Source organism: Sparus aurata, chromosome 6 (genome assembly GCF_900880675.1).
Source record: "Sparus aurata chromosome 6, fSpaAur1.1, whole genome shotgun sequence".
Taxonomy (NCBI): domain Eukaryota; kingdom Metazoa; phylum Chordata; class Actinopteri; order Spariformes; family Sparidae; genus Sparus; species Sparus aurata.
In genome coordinates this window covers 3,582,969-3,601,767 of record NC_044192.1, presented here as the reverse complement: position 1 = coordinate 3,601,767, position 18,799 = coordinate 3,582,969, and the positions used below count along the sequence as shown (strand labels likewise).

The 18,799-nt window shown below is 40.8% G+C and overlaps 1 protein-coding gene and 1 long non-coding RNA gene across 2 annotated transcripts; one reads left to right on the top strand and one right to left on the bottom strand.

Moving 5' to 3' along the window:
* Window positions 1–8,625: 8,625 nt before the first annotated feature.
* On the top strand, window positions 8,626–14,968 carry LOC115582784 (CD166 antigen homolog). The gene is made up of 5 exons (XM_030418998.1): window positions 8,626–8,744; window positions 9,050–9,088; window positions 11,741–12,016; window positions 14,536–14,652; window positions 14,844–14,968. Exons 1-5 carry the CDS (start codon window positions 8,666–8,668, stop codon window positions 14,966–14,968), a joined length of 636 nt encoding a protein of 211 aa, XP_030274858.1. The 5' UTR covers window positions 8,626–8,665.
* Window positions 14,969–16,605: 1,637 nt separating this feature from the next.
* On the bottom strand, window positions 16,606–16,948 carry LOC115583319 (uncharacterized). Its single transcript, XR_003984353.1, has 2 exons — window positions 16,841–16,948; window positions 16,606–16,712 (listed from the first exon to the last, which is right to left on the bottom strand). It is a non-coding gene; the product is annotated as an uncharacterized LOC115583319 (long non-coding RNA).
* Between the last annotated feature and the right edge of the window lie 1,851 nt (window positions 16,949–18,799).

Genomic DNA, 18,799 nt, shown 5'->3' with positions numbered 1-18,799 from the left:
TCTTTTATTCCTTTTGGTGTGCTTGGTGGATTTTGTTTTGTGTCTGTCTCTGTGTGCTCTTCTCCTCCCTCTCCTCTGGAAGCTGCTGGTGGGTGTGGTTACAGAGGAGACGGCTGACGCACCTGCAGCTCATCACTGGCAATCAACCCACCTACTTAAACTCAGATCAGCCTTCCAGACCCCGCCGGATTGTTGTATCTACTCCCGTGAGAAACACCAGCCTACTAGAACTTCTTGTGAGCTTTTAGCATATTGCTAATTCTGTTTGTTTCCCTGTCTCGCCTCAGACACGAGCCCTGAGCCTGAGCCCTGCCTGCCTGCCAGCGACTCCAACCTCAAACCTGGAGCCTGAAACCCACCATACGGGTGTACTGCGAAGCCAGTTTAGTGGGTTAGCGAGGTATGTTGAGTCTAAAGTCAGGCTTCCCTGTACTACAAAGGTGGCTCTCTTTTTACCTGGCTAGATCACCATGGTAACTTATGCTTAGCTCATAACCTGGTCCCGACCAGGTTATGTTCAGAGTTTCAGCTTGAAATCAGCTATAAAAGCGCAGCTGTTTCACTGTGTAACTCATGGCGTCACCATTCATTGAGAACCCGGTGGACCTGGGCGTCTTTCAGCTGGATCTCCAACCTCTCTTTTGGTAAGTAGTTTTTACCCTTTAATGTCTAAATTCAATTTAGTTCGTTAATTTGTTTACTGAACGTCCTTTTTAAACATGTAGCATCCTCTATGTGAGCTAGAGGCTCCGTAACAACTGTATCCAACAGTTTAGTTTTCATATTAAAATTATAAACTACATTATAAAATAACTTTAAAGGTTTCCCAGTACTGAACCCTGAATGTATTCAGTATTTACTGGTTTTCATGTTAATGTTACTCCCTCCTTCTCCATTGTCATGTTTTTGTCAAGTGCTTCAAGTTGTTACATGTAATTTATGTTTATAGTATAAATTGGAGCATCTTAATGTCTTTTAGATCGTTTATCAGACACAAGGGGCTAAATCCTGAAGATGGGTGTGTGAGACAAAACCTCACCCACTTCATCAGGATGAGACTTCATGTGGGGCCTTTGTACTGAAGGTCTGTATCACAGCATGATTAAAGCACAATGTGAGGATTTGACTGAGACATTTTGAATCTCTAGCAGCAAGACAAACAAATTGAATATGTTAAACCCCCAAATTGTCCATCTTCCACCTCCACCTCCTCCTCTGGGCCATCCACAGGTCATTGGGCTCCTCAAGCTCCGATGCCTCTGTAAACACCGCAGTGGACTCTCCGATCATCAAGAGTAAGTTTGATCATTTGTTAAAAGATGTATATCATTGAAACATTAACTACTGCTAAAAATCACTTTTTTAAACTCCTTTTTTATAGATGTGAAAGATACATGGGAGAGGAAAAAGATTAATATCTTTGCATCTAGGAAAATATATACAACATTTTCTACACAGCTCCACAGAGGGAGTTAACTAATGAGGTGAGGTGTCAGTTTCATTTTGTAAATGGTTTCCTTACGACTTTTCAGTGAGTTGTGTTTTTTTTTTTTTTTTAACCTGGTGTTTTTATGACAGGTAATGAACACATCTAACACAATAAAGAGCATTTGGGAACACAAAAAGCCAACAAAAGCTCAGGTATTTAACAATATTCTCTTAGTTGTAGTGAGAAGTCATCTGCAATATATTAGATTTTTTTTTTTTTGTTTCATTTTACAGATTGACCTGGAGCTGCAATTGTGGGGGTCTGTAATGAAGATCATCACTGGATGCTCGTGGTAATAGTTTCTTCAACTGGATGTTCTTCTAAGCAGCACATGCAGTCTGCACAGTGCTGCTGGAAAACTACACAGCTACTAGTGCAGCATGGGTAGCACCACAAAGTGTGTTCTGATGATTATGATTTTAGTTGGGCTTTTAAAATATATTATGGACATTTTAAGCTAAACTGTAAATTATGTCAGACATGTTTTGTCCCAGGTCTCAAGAATCACTGATACTGACACACAATTTTATTTTTTCCAGCCTCACCAACGTCATGCTGCACAGCAGCCTACATCTTAACTTCATCTAATTGTGCGCACAGTAACAAATTAACATGGAAGCCACTCTGTTTCATCAGATAATCAACTTTTTTAAAAAAACAGTGGTTATCCGGACAGCATGACGGTGTCCCAGAGGTCCAATTTTAATAAGTGTGGGTGAGTTTAATAGATGTATGCTGGTATTAAATACACTGTTTATTTGACTCGAAACTTAAACTGAACTTTAAAGCCAGCACACACATCGATGTACAACAACGGTGAAATAAGAGCAAAGAACATTCCTTATTCACAAAAATAGAATCCCAAATATTATGCTGCAGTGGACGAGACCGCGTGACGTCACACATGATTGTGTTACAATGGCTCACAACTCACTTCTTCCTTTCACTCATTACAGGTGACTGGTTGTATTACATAAGGTACACTGGGACAACTGGTTTCCGAGTCCTCTGTGGGGGAAAAGGAGGGAAAAGAGGTCTTTGAGGAGGCTCTGGTAAGCAGTGGACACCGCGACATCACTCATGATTGTGTTACAATGGCTCACTAGAAGTACAAACACCCAAAACAAGACTGAAACAGAAGATGACCTGCTTTGTAAACAGAATAATTTGCAACTGTTAAATTATTTCACCATAACTTTTTTTGGTTGTCCAGTTCAGATTGGCTGCTGTGCCCACAATGGTCTCGCAGGAGCCCCCCACCACCACCTCCTCCTCTGGGCCGGCCCTCCACCCTCCACCTCCTCCTCCTCCTCTGGGCTGGCCCTCCACCACCACCTCCTCCTCCACCTCCTCCTTTGGCCATTGTTTTTAAAACGCTGTCATTTTGCTGCTGTGATAAGAAATTTTCCGAATAAAGGAAATCTGATTCTGATTGTGGCTGTTAATAAAGGTCATCATTGGATGCTCGTGCTAATAGTTTCTTCAACTTGATGTTCTTGTAAGAAATTTTAAATTTGGAAGTAAATGTATCTATTTCCTGCAACTCTGCTCTCATCTAGATGTTCACCATGCTGTAGTTTCTCTGGACAAATGTTGCAATAATCAAACATTTCAAAACATCGTAATTTAAAAATGTTGAGGACAAAGACGAGCTCTTTCTCTCTGTTCTATGTTGCTTTTATTTTTATACTCTGATGATCTGATGCGTCTCTAGCAGCTGGTCAGTTAATCACATGTCGCTGGTTGGATCCCCGGCTCCTCCCGTCCACATGTCCAAGTGTCCTTGAGCAACAGGCTGAAGCCCAAACTGCTCCTGATGGTCAGACCAGCACCTTGCATGGTAGCTGACTGCCATCAGTGAGTGAGTGAATGGATGAATGAGGGCAGCAGTGATGTATAAATGCGTCTATTTACCAAATATTGTCAGACTGCTTGTAGAGCTTAAAGCTCCTGACTGAGCTCCACATGTGCTTTAAAACCATCAGACTTCACTGAACTGAAGCTGCTGTTAACGCTGTCAGTCACTGTGAATATAATGTGACTTTACATTTGACATTTGTGTTGTTGGCATTATTTGGGTGGAGCCTGTGTTGGTTCTTGTTTGTGTTTTAAGGTGCTCAGCAGTCTGTCAGGTCCAGTTCCACACTGATGGTTCTGTTGTTCACTGATGATGCTCTTGTCGTGTTTCAGGTCATTTCAGGCAGCGCTTCATCATTTCTGTACAAACGTTTGAATAAAACATAAACTGTCAAACTGTGTGTTGTGACTGTTTCTGATGTTTCTGTGTTCAAACTGGGATCAAAGAAATAAAAGTGATTTTAATTTCTGGGTGTGATTCTGAGATGATCTCTATTTTACAGACATTAAAACAGTTTGAATGAAACAATATTTCAGATACGTCAGATTTAAAACAAAGCTTCTAACAAACACAGTTTACTGCACTGACAACTTCATTAATGGAGATTTAAACTGAATATTAATTAAAAACAAATCATTTTAAACCTGACACAATAAACTGTAGAAATATGAGCTCCTAAAATCTAATAAGTTTGTATCGTATCAATAACTTGCATCAGTGACCAGTTTTGTGTGTGTGAACTGAATTATTGTTTTTCATTTATAATGCTATTTTTCAGTTATTATTTACAACTTATTTGTCTAAAGTATTTGTTTTAAGTAGATCTACACTTCACTGTTATTTTGATTTCCTTCACAAATAACTTAACGTGGGCACAATATTGTCTCAAAGACTCTTTTCATCAGCGGCTGTCTGCTCGGGTCTTTTATGGAAACAGGGAGACTGTTCTGCCAGCTGACCTGCCATTAGTGATGATGAGGGTCTGAGGAGGAAGACGACGATGTGCAGGGCCAGCTGGGGCCATCATGATTTCATGATCAATATACCTGCCCAAAAGGCTTGGGCTGGCCCTGACAATGTAGCAGACCTGGACACTCCCGTCCTGAGTGATATTGGCTCTTATACCTGGAGGAGGAGGTGCATGTGGCCTGCAGTGAACGTGCTCGAGGACGACAACGGCCAGCTTCACAAGCCAAGAGGCCACCGAAAAATACTGCTTTACTGACCACCATGAGTCAGCTGCATAAATGATTGGATTGGAGTGCACTTTGATCCATGTTATCTTTGTTATCAAAGTTATATTATGTTAGTGCTTGATGCCATCACTCTCCATAGTAGCAGATAGTGAGTTACAAATCACAAGAGGCTGCGAACAGTCCGGTGCACAGTGGAGTCAAGCCGGGCACGGCTGCTTTGGGTTCCAGCTGCTTGGGCTTTTTCTTCGGAAATTTTAAGATTGGCGAGTAAATTGGTTGGGCTCTACAATTTTGCACAATGTTCATTGTGTGTCCTTCAAGGAAAAAAGATGGTTAAAAAATTCCAAGGGGTCGTATAAGGTAAAATGACCCTGCTTGGGGCGCCGTTTAGCTCAGTTGGTAGAGCGGGTGTCCCATGTACAGAGGCTTTGTCCTTGCTGCGGCGGCCCTGGGTTCCAGTCCCGGCCTGGGGCCCTTTGCTGCGTGTCACCCCCCCTTTCTCTGAATGTTTTTCCTTTCTAAGTCTTCAGCTATCCTATAAAAAAGGCCAAAAAAAACATTACCCTGCTTGTAGCGTATTGTGAGAAACATGAGAAAACCCTGCCTGAACAAACTCAGTCCACTGCTACAAGTTAAAGGTATATTTTCTCATTACTTTAATACAGTTATAAAAAGGACAATTGTAGTAGGGAGGGAAGGAAGATAACTGGATAAAATGGAATTGTAGAATTAGAACCCTGTTGGAAAAAACAGCAAAGACCAGTGTAGTCCATGAGCCAGGGGGGTTGACCGGTATCATCGGGGGGACAAATGCTATCATTGTTTTTTGGCAAGGTATACAGCCCTAGTACTAGAAGAATCATGATAGCAGTGCAGGGGTGGTAGCGAAATCACTTTTTCAGCTCATGAAGTTACTAACCCCCTAAGATAAATTCAGTTTTTGAAATCTGGTGTACATCTGCTTTAGGCTCATGGTAAGGATATTGTCAATATATAATATATATTCTATAATATGGTGCTTGGTATCGTTGGAAAGGGGACCTTTTAGGCCTTTATTTAAGCCCAGTACTGAATCTGTCTGACAAACACAGACGTCACATGACTTCTTTAAACCAGAAATAACACACATTTTCTCACAATTTCTGCCAAAACTGTATGCTATCTTTTATCCCTGTGGCATGAAAGAACACCAGGGACACAAAACTCAACAACTTCAATACTCAAGGTACTCTGATGATTCAGAAAATGTATAATATACCCATACTATTTATTTGTTAGAGCCTTAAATTAGAATGGAGCCAATAGAATGGACAAATAGAATACCCTATTAGTCCAGGGCCAAATGGCCTATTTATTCATGTACAGTTGTAATAAAAAGTAATTGTTTCAATAGTGTTGTCAACATAACACTTGTAAGTGGTTTAACAAAATGTTTCTATCATGTATTTTGATTTTCACACACTTTCAGTTAGAATGTCAGAAAGTAGCTCATGCACGGGTTTTTCTTAGTTTTGTGAAAAGATCGTTGGTTGAGTGGTTATAACAACACTACCAACTATGCCATCTTCAATCAACTTCCAATGAGTTCAACAGGTATTCAATTTAATTACAAAATATTTTTTCTCTTGTGCTTGTGAATTGATGGGGAATAGACAGAGGGAGATTATACCTATAGCTGTACCTGTAACAGTAGCTAATGTTAGCTTGGTGTCTTTTGCAGGCTAGCTATCTAGCAGGCTTGCTAGCTTGCAGGTTAAAGTCATAAGTGAACTAAGCGGCTGCCAGGAGGCCCCCAATCGAGAGAAAAAAAAATATTTTATTTTTGTATACATATTAAATAAACTAGACAAGTGACGTAAATGAATGAACGAATGAATAGTTCAAGACAAGATGATTCTGATTTCATGATCAATATACCTGCAGAGGGGGGCCCCAAATCAAATTCTGCTTAGGGCCTCCAAAAGGCTTGGACCGGCACTGACAATGTGGCAGACCTGGACTTTGTCCCTCCAACCCACAACCTGGATACTCCAGACAAAAATACTGCTTTATTGACCATCATGAGTCAGCTGCATAACTAATTGGACTGGAGTGTGCTTTGATCCATGTTATCTTTGTTATTAAGGTTATATTATGTTAGTGCCCGATGCCATCACTCTCCATAGTAGCAGATAGTTTGTTACAAATCACAAGAGGCTGCGATCAGTTCCGGTGCACAGTGGAGTCAAGCCGGGTAAGGCTGCTTTGGGTTCCAGCTGCTTGATCTTTTCTCAGATTAAGATCGGCTGATAAATCGGTCGGGCTCTGCTGTTTTGCAATAATTTCATTGTGTGTCCTTCAAGGAATTAAGATGGTTAAACAATTCCAAGGGGTCATGTGCACAAGTTGAAGGTGTATTTACTCATTACTTTAATACAGTTATAAAAAGACAATTGTAGTGGGGAGAGAAGGAAGATAACTGGATTAAATGGAATTGTAGAATTAGAACCCTGTTGGAAAAAACAGCAAAGACCAGCACCAAAACACAACATGTGCTGGTCTTGTACCAGCATACCAGCACAGGTTTTCCCAGCAGGGAAATGTCACAGTTAAGGTCAAGGTCCTTTGGGAGTTGAACACAGGTGTGTCGGGGCAGGTTGGTGCTCCAATTGTGCCACCCTGTTAAAAATTAATAAATCACCTACAGTGTGTACCTGCCGGGACATCAACAACTATGGAGCTTCTTCCTCTCGTGTGTCTCTGTCTGCTGAGCTGCTCTGGAGACGGTAAGAAAACTGATCATCATCACTGACACTTTGTCATTTCACTTTATTTCATCTCAACAGGAACAATGTGGAAACATGCTGGATGTTAATCAGGCTGCTTCCTGCTTTAGTGCGCACGAGACACCTGCTCAGCGCCCGGTGACGTCACATGCACCCTGATAATCAGCACACATCGATAGTATTGATTGGAATGATTACATATGGTTTCAGATCAATTACAGCTGAATTACGATGTCTTTAACAATATGGCGTCATCACTGCTGTGTGTGTGTGTGTGTGTGTGTCTCGTTTCTGCTGCGACTCTAAAAGTTTGTAATAAACTCTTGTGATGAACTGAAAGCTTCCAAAAGTAACGAGTAACGGGTGTAACGCTGTTCTGTGGTTTAGTAACGGACACTGAACCGTCTTCTGTAGTTTTCTCTTTTATCCTGAGGCAGTTCAGTGTGACCAGTTTTTTTTCTTAGGCCTTTTGGTCCGATGACTATTTTTCATGTGGCTGTTTGGTGCGAGTGTTACAGAGTTTTTCCTGAGACTTTATACCTTTTCATCTGAGGTCTGACGCTGAAGCCTGATCCTGAGGATGTCCTGAAATGTACACCGTAGTGGAGAGCTGTGAACCCGGGAATCTGTATAACAGACGGAAGTGAAAGTAACAGCAGAAAGTAGCGGGAGTTGTTTTCAGCTTCTCTGCATCAGTCTGGACTCTGCGGATTACTTTACATCACACAGTAACGCAGACATCTGGCGCTGAAGTCGTCTTCTGATCCACAGCTTCTTTTTTAAATATTCCAGTCCACATTAAAACCGCCAACAGATGATGCTGTTTGGATTGAGAATGTTGTGTTATGTTGGTAGATGTCCTCAGTGGCAGCATAGCCTCGGCCAAATGTGGTTTGTTCATTAGTTCAGAGACTATAGCGCCACTGCTGCCATGTTGTTGACCTTTCATCATGTTCCTGTCATGTTATGAGAAGTGCCCCAGTAAACCCACCTCAACTGACCTCCAGTATCCATCAATTCTTCCCTACTTTGTGTAAAGTTGTTATCTGACTTTGTTTCCTGATGACTCTGCATGTTAACATACTGAGTAACATGTTTTTATCTTCCAGCTGTCAGAGTGCTCGTGGAAGAAGACAGTGATGCTGTTTTACCCTGTTTGATCAGAACCAAGAGGAACCTCGCAGGAAATGCTTTTCACTGGAAGAAAGATGATCAGAAGGAGGTGTTCGTTTATGATGCAGGCCTTCATTACAATAACGGACGTACAGGTCAAGATGAGCAGGTCAAAGGTCGAGTCTCATTTTTTTACGATCAACTGCAGAACGGCAACGCCTCCATAAAGATCCATGAAACAAAGATGGCCGACAGCGGGATCTACAGATGTGATTTTCCACGTCTTCAGCCGAGTCAAACATTCTACATTGAGCTTGTTGTTGGTGAGTGCTTTCATTAAACAGTTAAAGATGTCGCTCATTTACTGCTGCGACTGGTTCCAGAGTCCCAGATGGACTTTTGTTCAGTGGTCAGAATCCACATCTGGCAGGCCTCGAGCCCACAGAGCTGCAGCCACATCTGGAGAGACCACCTCTGTATCAAACATGCTGATATCAGAGACACACTGCAGATTATGTCTCTCTGTACAATGAAGCTTCAGCCGTCTGTAGGAGATGAAATATGACTTTTACACAGTATTACCTGTCTGTTTCAAAACTATCTAACATGTGTTTGTTTTGCCTTTCAGATCCAGTCTTAAAAGACAGAACAGGTGAAAACATCCCAGGTGAGTCCTGATTGTGATGACGTCACTCTCCACCTCTACATGTCTCTGTAAATGTCTTCTCAGGCCTGTCAGTCTGAACACTTACATCTGTGGGCCTGAACCTCTCTGTGTTCACCTGACTGGGATCAGTCGTCACTTACAGGTGGACACGTTTATTATATTATAGTTATACAACAACATCTTTTAAGTCCAAGAAGCCTGTGTGTTATTAAATCTAATACTTTTATTCAGATTGTCTAATTACATGAAGAAGTTATTGTTCAATATGCTGCAGTAGACACTTGGTGTCGAAGTATTCTTGAGCAAGATACTGAACCCCAAAGTTGCTCCTGATGTGCAGTTGGCACCTTGTGTGGCAGCCTCTGCCCTCAGTAAGGGTCCTGCGATGAGCTGGTGACTCATCCAGGGTGAACCCTGCCTTCGCCCATCGAGTAAACTGGATTTGGCCCCAGTAAGCCCCGCAACCCCTTAGGGGGAAAAATGCGGCATCATCCCGCGACCCTCACGGATAAGCGGAAAGAAAACGGAACGGAACGAATGCTGCAGTAGAATAATTATTTACTGTATTTCCCCCAAATCCTACATTTAAAGTGTTTTTACTGACATTTGAAGCCTCTGACATCATCAATAAACTCTGACATCATCAAACGTCACCTGATATTCTTCACCTGACACGAGCTCTGACACAGGAGCAGCGATCAGATGGTGTTTTTGAGGCTCCTTAACTCAGGACAAAAACTCCTGTTGACCTCAATTAATAATTAATTATTATTTATTAATGTTTTTGTACAAAGACCTTCATCAGGTTCCATCAGGAAAATTCTGAAAGCTTCAATGTTTCCTTTTGTTTCCTAATTTGGTGTAAAAATACACTGAACTAGGTTTGTCAGTATTATCCAGAAAATATTTTAAATTCATGATATTATTCTTGTAATCATTAAAATATAGACAGCTAGACATCTTTTAATGTCTCTGGTGTTTATACTCACATTCATCACAATAATGGAAATTCACCATTATCAACTTATCAACTAGTGTTTTTATAGCAAACCACAATCAGCGTCTTCTTTCCTCCCGTCTCTTCACTGGACCGACTTTTAGTGACGGATGAGAAATAATTTCATTTAAAGACATTTAAAGCGATGCACCAATCATACGTACGTAGAGTCAAATATAAGTTGAGTTGTTTCTGTTGGAAAAGTTCCTGTCAGAGAGTCAAACAGGCTTTGGAGCTTCAGTATCATCTGATCATGAGTTTCTAACATTCAGTCTTCCCTCGTCGACAATAAACACTCTTATAAATTGTTTTTACAGTTTTAAAAATTCACTGTATATTTGCTTCTGCCTCAAACTGGAAAAAGTTTAAAATGTTTGAAATAGCGTCCCATAAAATGTTGCTGGAGGCTTTTATTGTGTTTTTCTCTTGTAGTGGAAATTCTCCTTATGAGGTTGAGAGTTGCTAAATCTCCGAAGAATTTTAGACTTCAGCGTATGAATCAGATCTCTTTAAAGGAGTCATCACCCGGAAATCGCAATTTCTCTTGTTAAATCATGCATATTGGTGTTGGACCTCTTTTGAAACTTGCCTGAAAAGCTGGAGTTTGAAAGTGGCTCAGTTTTTTCGCTTTGGCTCTTTTTCCGAACAGGAATAGCGCACAGTAGTGCGCGTTCCTAAAGCAGGAGATTTTGACTCTGCTCCTGTGGTGACGTTACCACAGGAGGCTACTTGCATATTAAGCATCGGCTCACAGCCGTCCTCAGCCAGAGTGAGCACGCCGAATCTGCTTATTTCTCTGTCATTTTCACGCCATACATCGTCACCGCCAGCATTAAAACTCAGGTCTTACATGTAAAACACGAGTGTGAAAAGTAAGAAGGAAAAAAAACAGAATTTACCATTCAGAGACGTCCTGCTGTAAACGTGTCTCTTCCACCGTCTCTGCCTCTTCACTCTCCCGTTCGGTTTCCGACTCCGGCTCGTACATAAATGCCTGAATTCCGTAAGGTTCGTCATTTAGTGTGTGCGCCATGACAGGGGGCTGTTTATGTTGTGGAGTCTGTGTGTGCATGCAGGCTCGCCCCCCATTCCGGCGCTGTCCTTCCTGCGGCCAATCAACGCGCGCCTCATTACATATTAATACAATGCACATCCAGATCGGTCAAAACCTCGCGCATAATCTCGCGTCAGAAAGTCGCGGTATGAAAAAGTGTCAAAACAAGCTCTCTGTTTGATTTTTTTTTTCTAATATGTTTTAAGAATTGATCCAAAGCGATCCAAGAGGGACTGGATATGTAAAAAACCAGGGGATGACTCCTTTAATAACACACAGCATGGAGGGAAGACACAAGTGTTCTCTCCTGTCCTCTAAATGTTACTGACTTCAATACAAACAGAGAGCAGGTTACCTTCATTTACAACAGTCACCAATCCCAGGACAGTGACCCTTTGATGGTTTAGATGGGACAGTAAATGTCATCTTATCTACATTCCTGTATCCCATGTAGAGAGAATTTGCCCCACATGTGGCTTTCTCTCTCATATCCACAGTAAACTGTATACAAGCAGAGTGTAGATGAACAAAATCACAATATGACATTAATAATGCTGAAACTGTCTCTTTATAATTTATTGTTTATATGATGTGTTCTCAGGTGCAGCTCCAGAGCCATGTATCAGGACACTTGATGATACAGAGGACTGGCGTCTGCTGCAGTGTGAAGCTCATGGTGTTCCACGTCCTACATTAAAGTGGAAGGACAGTGATAACAACACTCTTCCTGCTGAGAAGCCACATATCTCAGAGAGAGGAGGTCGTTTTTACATCACTGTCAAGGTTACTGTGACCAAGACTGACAACTATCGCTGTGTAGCTACACAGGAGACACTCAGCCATCAGGTTGTTGCTGAGACGTATGTGTATATCCAAGGTGCGATTCTTTATTTTCTTAATTCTTTATTTAATATGTAAACAATTAAACATGTTTTAAACAGAGTGAAACATTTGTGTATAAAAATAATGACATTGCTTCATCAATCATCAGAGATTGGAGAGAGAATTAGATGCGCGTGCATACACACACACACACACACACACACACACACACACACACACACACACACACACACACACATCAGGATTGAATAGAGACGGACAATAACTTTGTGTTCAGTCTGAATTCACCTTTTAGGAGCATGAACATCATTAATTAATGTCTTTGTGACGATGTACAATTTTCACTAATCATTAACACTCTATGTGCTGTATGTGATATACAGTCAGATTCACAGTATTACACTCACTCTGTTTACAGTAAATATATTTCAGAGGAAACATCTGAGGACAGTTATGATGCTCATTGAGAAGTTTTGTGCATCAAACTGCAGAAATCTTTAGTTTAATTTATATTTCATCATTGAAGTGAATTTGAGTCAGAACAGTCTGACACAATAAATCACTTTCAGTACTGTTGAGTTCTGTTTTATCAGATTATATAATATTGCTGGAATTATAAATTATTGAAGTTACAGAACAGTTGTGTTGGATTACTTCAGATTAGAGCTGCGAGGTACGACCTTAAAATTATATCATGATATTTTATATCACATCCTGATATAAAATATGTAACTTGATATTTAAATTTTTTTTCAAAAGAACTTCGAAAATGTTTGGACGAACCACAAAATCAAATATCTGAATATGTTTGACCAAACAGACTCACTGTGATATCAATATTGTAAAGATGACTGTTGTTTCTTTCACAAAACATTAACAGGATGAGATTTCTGATCAATAATCATCATTAATGTGGATATAATGACTCAGTGGGTAAAGAAAGTATTAGAACAAGTAAACAGTCGGTGAGTTCAGAACATGACGTCACTTTACTGTAATGAGCCTTTAAAACCAGGAAACAGTTTTGATATATCACCATGTGAGAATATCAAATATCTAAAACAATATATATTCTCATATCATGATCACAGTTTATATTGTTTATGTTGCTCAGCCTACTTTAGATTGTACAGGTGTTCCTATTAAAGTGTCCACACCCAAACTATGTTAACAGAAGGAGACGAGCTGTTAATGATCCTGTGTTTCACATTTCAGAACACATTTTCTTTATTATTTAATGTCAATAGAAACAAAGTTCATCACTGTTAGCTCTGTTTACATTAGAGAGATTACACAGAGACTTTATTCATCCCAACCACAAACTGCAGCCCAGTTACACAAGAATCACACAACAGACAACATGGACACACTCAGACAGGAAGAGAAGAGTTTACTCACTGAGGGTTTCATTCTTTTATTTCTCACCTACAAACTGAACTCACACTGAAAACTAGGACCAAACTTTAACTGTGAATAAACACAATGATAGTTCCTGTAATAATATGAGATCATGGAGCTTTGAACTGAGTTTCTACTGGACACTCATTAAAACTTGTAATTAGCACCATTGTATTCAGGCTGTAACTACAAGTCTCCAACATTAATGATCATGTTATAATTGTAGTAATTGTGACTATTGAAGCAGCAGAAGCTGATCAGAGATCTGCTGAAGGATTTGATGCTGAAGGATGAATTCAGATTCAGAAATCAGGAGCGAACCTGTTTCACAGCAACATAAATGATCAAACTCTTCAACATTTCAAATCAAATCTGGATCCTGCTGTGATCTTTAGTGAGCTTTAGTTAGCTGAGACAGAAGAATTGTTCTGATTCTATCATTTAAAACTCTGTGTGGAGAGATGTGAAACTGTCTCTCAGTCTATATGTGTCTATAAGAATCTCTAAATATTGATTCTCTTCTTTTATTAATGAGTTAAAGTATATTTATGTTGAACAGTCGGAGCTTCAACAGACTCTCGCTTCATAAAACCTGCGACTGTGTTGATCTGCTGCCATCAGGCCCAATAACTGTGGACCCGACCAGCACCAAGAAGCTCCCAGTGATTTGAATCTTCATGTTTGTGGACAGTAGTCAGTGGTGGAAGAAGTACTCGGATACTTTACTGAAGTGACAGAAGCAGAAACACAAAGTAAAAATACTCTGTTCCAAGTAAAAGTCCACTTGAGTAAAAGTGTCAAAGTGTCAGTAAAAGTGTTGTGAAGAAGTTTTCTATTTGATCAGATGATCCTGTGTTTTTACTGTCAGATCAAAGTGATGAATGGAACTAAGTCCATTTGTTTCTTCACTGCTGGGACCAGAACCAGAAGCAGCCTCTGAGCTGTGGAGCCCAGCAGGAGGAAACTGGACCTGAGATCAGAGCTAACATCACTGTTCCTGCTCACATTCATCCCAGTGGAGTTTTCATGTGGAACAAGTTCAGATCTCAGGAGCAGACTCACCTTTAGTGGTTCTGTGTGGGCTGTGAGGTCCAGTCTGCTGCTCATCATCTGCACTCAGGTTCTGACTCTCACATTCACTTTTATCTGTTTCAGGGTGGTCCGGTTGGCGGGTTGTTGAAGTTATCGGCCTCCTTTTAGTTGGTGCTTGTATTGTTGGTGCTCCAGCTTGGTGTTACATCAGGCGTCTCAGACAACAAATTCCTGCGGAAGGTAAGTTTGAATATTGTATCAACATATTAATGATGAACAGAACCTTTATGTTTATGTATCTCATGTTCAGAGTCTTGACAGATGTTTTATCTTCTCTGAAATTAATCATTCTGTGTATTTACACTCAGAGGACAGTCAAGAAATTTTTGATTTTCTTGAGTATAACTTTGTTTTGTTTCCTTCTGATCCAGGTCCAACACCAGACACACCTAACCTCCCAGCCAACGGACCAACAAACACTGAAACACGAAACACAACCAATGGACAACCAGACGCTGATCAGAGTACCCCAATGATCCCGATGGCACCAGTTTGAGTGTCAGATGATGCTGGATGACGGTGAGAACATCTTGTCTGGTCACTTATTTCAGTCGGAGGAGTAAAACCTGGTTTTAACATTAAACTGAATCTCAGGTTCAGGTGAGGATTGGTGTTGTGTTAGAGCAGATAGTTGTGATGGTAGAAAAGAAGGTTGTTTGTGTGACGATGTGCATGTAGCTCATTCTGCTGTCATCACTATGTCCTGTTACCACGGCAACAGTCTCTCCCTGAACTGTCCTCATGTCCTGAACCTCATCCAGATCATAGACAGTGAGATCTTACAATTAATATATTTATATAAGAATAAATACACATATTCAGTCCTCGTCTTTATCTCACAGCACTCAGTCACAAATAGTGTCCAAGTCAAGTGTCGGACTCAGAATCCTGTCAGAGTAAAAAGACATCAGTCGCTCTGACACGTTTGTCTGATGGTTGAACAACATCTGAACCCGACTCACTTCCTGAAACCAACAAACCAACATTCACATCCACTTCAAGCAGCGACTGACCAACACAGGAAGTTCACAGGGTTTGAACTTTTCTTTAATTCTGACCAACTTCTTCTTTCACGTCTCGTGTTCAACAGAGTTCAACTTACAGGAAAGATTGTATGAACGTAGTCGCTGACTCTGTTATTAATGTTGTTGAGGACAAAGACGAGCTCTTTCTCTCTGTTCTATGTTGCTTTTATTCTTTTATTTTTATACTCTGATGATCTATCACATAATATAATGTGATACTTACATTTTTTTTATATTTGTGTTGTCGGTATTATTTGACTATTATCTTTCCCAAAAAATATTCCCATGTTAAATCATAATCATGACATAAACGAAATTAAAGTTTTGACATAAAACATCGAAATTATTAAAGAATAAAGTAAAATAAATCGACGTAATACATTAAAAGAATCAGAATTATGAGAGAAAAGGTCAAAATTATGGATCGGATTGTTGTAATTTCCAGTTTTCTCACATAATTTTGTCTTTTATGTCATAATTATGATTTACCACGGGAATATTTTATTTTTATGAAGGTTCATTTTATTTTTGTATATTTTTATGCTTCTTTGTATTTGTTAAGGTTCTGATCCAGAGTCTGTTACTAACTGAACTCTACACTCAATGTACAGTTTATTATAATTATAAGGTTTTAATGTTCAGTTTGTTGTTCAAAGATTCGACTTAATGATCAGTTTGGAGGCTGTTGAACTGTCGTGTCTTATTCTGCCTGCTGTTTGTATTCTTCTTATTTCACTTTGAGCTGGATGAACCTGATAAACTGTTGTTTTATATTTGAATTGTGTCTCTCAGAGTTCATGTGTGTTTCTGTTGTTCACTGATGATGCTCTTGTCGTGTTTCAGGTCATTTCAGGCAGCGCTTCATCATTTCTGTACAAACGTTTGAATAAAACATGAAAACTGTCAAACTGTGTGTTGTGACTGTTTCTGATGTTTCTGTGTTCAAACTGGGATCAAAGAAATAAAAGTGATGTTAATTTCTGGGTGTGATTCTGAGATGATCTCTATTTTCCAGCAGCTGTCAGGACAGCAAAGAGACAACAGGGCAGATAAATCCTCTTTAAAACAGGTTTCTAGAGACAGTTTAGCTCACTGACAGCTTCATGAATGGAGATCACAGCTGAATGTAAAGAAATCCTCATGTGTGTGTAACAAGGCCTGAGTCTGTGAGGAGAGAACATGTTCCACACCTGCTGACGGCTGTTAGGACCGGTTCTGAAACACAGAACTGACTGAATCTCTTTGTCTGATGAAACACTCTGACAAACAAAGTCTGCTGTCAGAAGACTTCAACAGATCAAAGTTCAGCTGCTCATCTCAAAGGAGCTTTATTAAACACTCACCTCTCACAGTGGAGAGCAGAACTGACCCAGTTGGTCCACTGACGGTCAGTAGAGGGCGCCATCACACAACTAATGAATAAAACCCTCCCAGTGCTGAGAATGGTGAAGCTGCAACCAGCAGAACACATGAAGGATTCTGATCAAATGTTCACATCTGACATTAAAACACGTTTCACAAACAGAAACTATAAAGAGAATACTGTCTGTCATTTCTAATGATGTCACAGAAAGGGGCGGGGCTCCTGTCACTCACGAAGCATGCTGGGAATGGTGTGATGACGTCAGTGACAGGATTCTGATCAGATCAATGTTGAAGATATAAATCTGTCATAAAGATGAAAATGTTTATGATTTTTATGAATTTATGTTTGTGATCAATAGAGAGCAGAAGCCACGCCCCTTCCGGTTTCACCTCGAGGAGCTTATTTGATCAAACCTGAAGAGAGACAAATAAATTATTGATCCTGTTTGAATTGTGTCATGAATCACACAGATGATGTTTGTCATCAAGCTAATTAAACATCAGACTGTTTTAAAGACGTCACAGCCAACAGAACCAGAACCAGCTCTCCTCTCACAGAACAGAACCAGAACCAGCTCTCCTCTCACAGATGAACCAGAACCAGCTCTCCTCTCACAGAACTGAACCAGAACCAGCTCTCCTCTCACAGAACAGAACCAGAACCAGCTCTCCTCTCACAGAACTGAACCAGAACCAGCTCTCCTCTCACAGAACTGAACCAGAACCAGCTCCCCTCTCCCTGAACTGGACCAGAACCAGCTCTCCTCTCACGGACCTGAACCAGAACCAGCTCTCCTCTCATAGAACTGAACCAGAACCAGCTCTCCTCTCACAGAACTGAACCAGAACCAGCTCTCCTCTCATAGAACTGAACCAGAACCAGCTCTCCTCTCACAGAACTGAACCAGAACCAGCTCTCCTCTCATAGAACTGAACCAGAACCAGCTCTCCTCTCACAGAACTGGACCAGAACCAGCTCTCCTCTCACAGACCTGAACCAGAACCAGCTCTCCTCTCATAGAACTGAACCAGAACCAGCTCTCCTCTCACAGAACTGAACCAGAACCAGCTCTCCTCTCACAGACCTGCAGTCGTCAATATGAGCAGATTTATTGTGATTTTCAGGTTTTTTACGACCTTTTCTGAGTCCAGTTGGCTCCATGTTGGTGTGAGATGATGTAAAATAAACAATTATGAACAAATAATTTAAAAAGAACTCATAAATAAACTAAATAACAACAGATATAATGTAAGGATTGTCCTCTGGAGCAGAGAAGAGTCTCTCCATCCTCTCTGCAGCATCATGTCCTCCTTCATCCTCCTCCTCCTCTTCCTCCTCGGCCCTGGCTGGCTCTCCTCCTCCTCCTCCTCCTCCTCCTCCTCCTCCTGGTCACTTGGTCCTGGTGTGTCCTCAGGGATGGAGTCAGTTAGGACAGGGGGGGCAGTGGAAGGCCTCTGTCCTAACACCTCATCCATGAGGACAGACCAGGTCCAGTAGCAGCGCTGGACCTCCCGCTGACCCTCTGCTGTCCCTGGATATCTGCAGTCCTGAGGCAGTGGAAATCAATCACGTCAGCAAAGTATTTATTAACTAGCACAGGTAAAACAAATATGATTTAGTTTCCACATCATCATTCAAACCTGCAGCTACTTTGTACTGGTTCTTTAAATGGTCCCACTTGTTTCTGGCCTGCTGGACTCGACCTTCCCCTGCAGGCCCGTTGTTTCCAGAACTGTTCTGAACACAGAGAGAAGCGAGAGAAAAGGTCAACACAAGATCACATTAACACAGGGATGCAGAGATTTACAGAAAGTGACATCAGGACTGACAGATGGGTGATTTATCATTTATAATTTATGATGTATTATTTATTTTTGCCTCACTTCCATCCAACCTCGGACAGCGATGAAGCTTCTGTGATGTCAACAGACAAAAG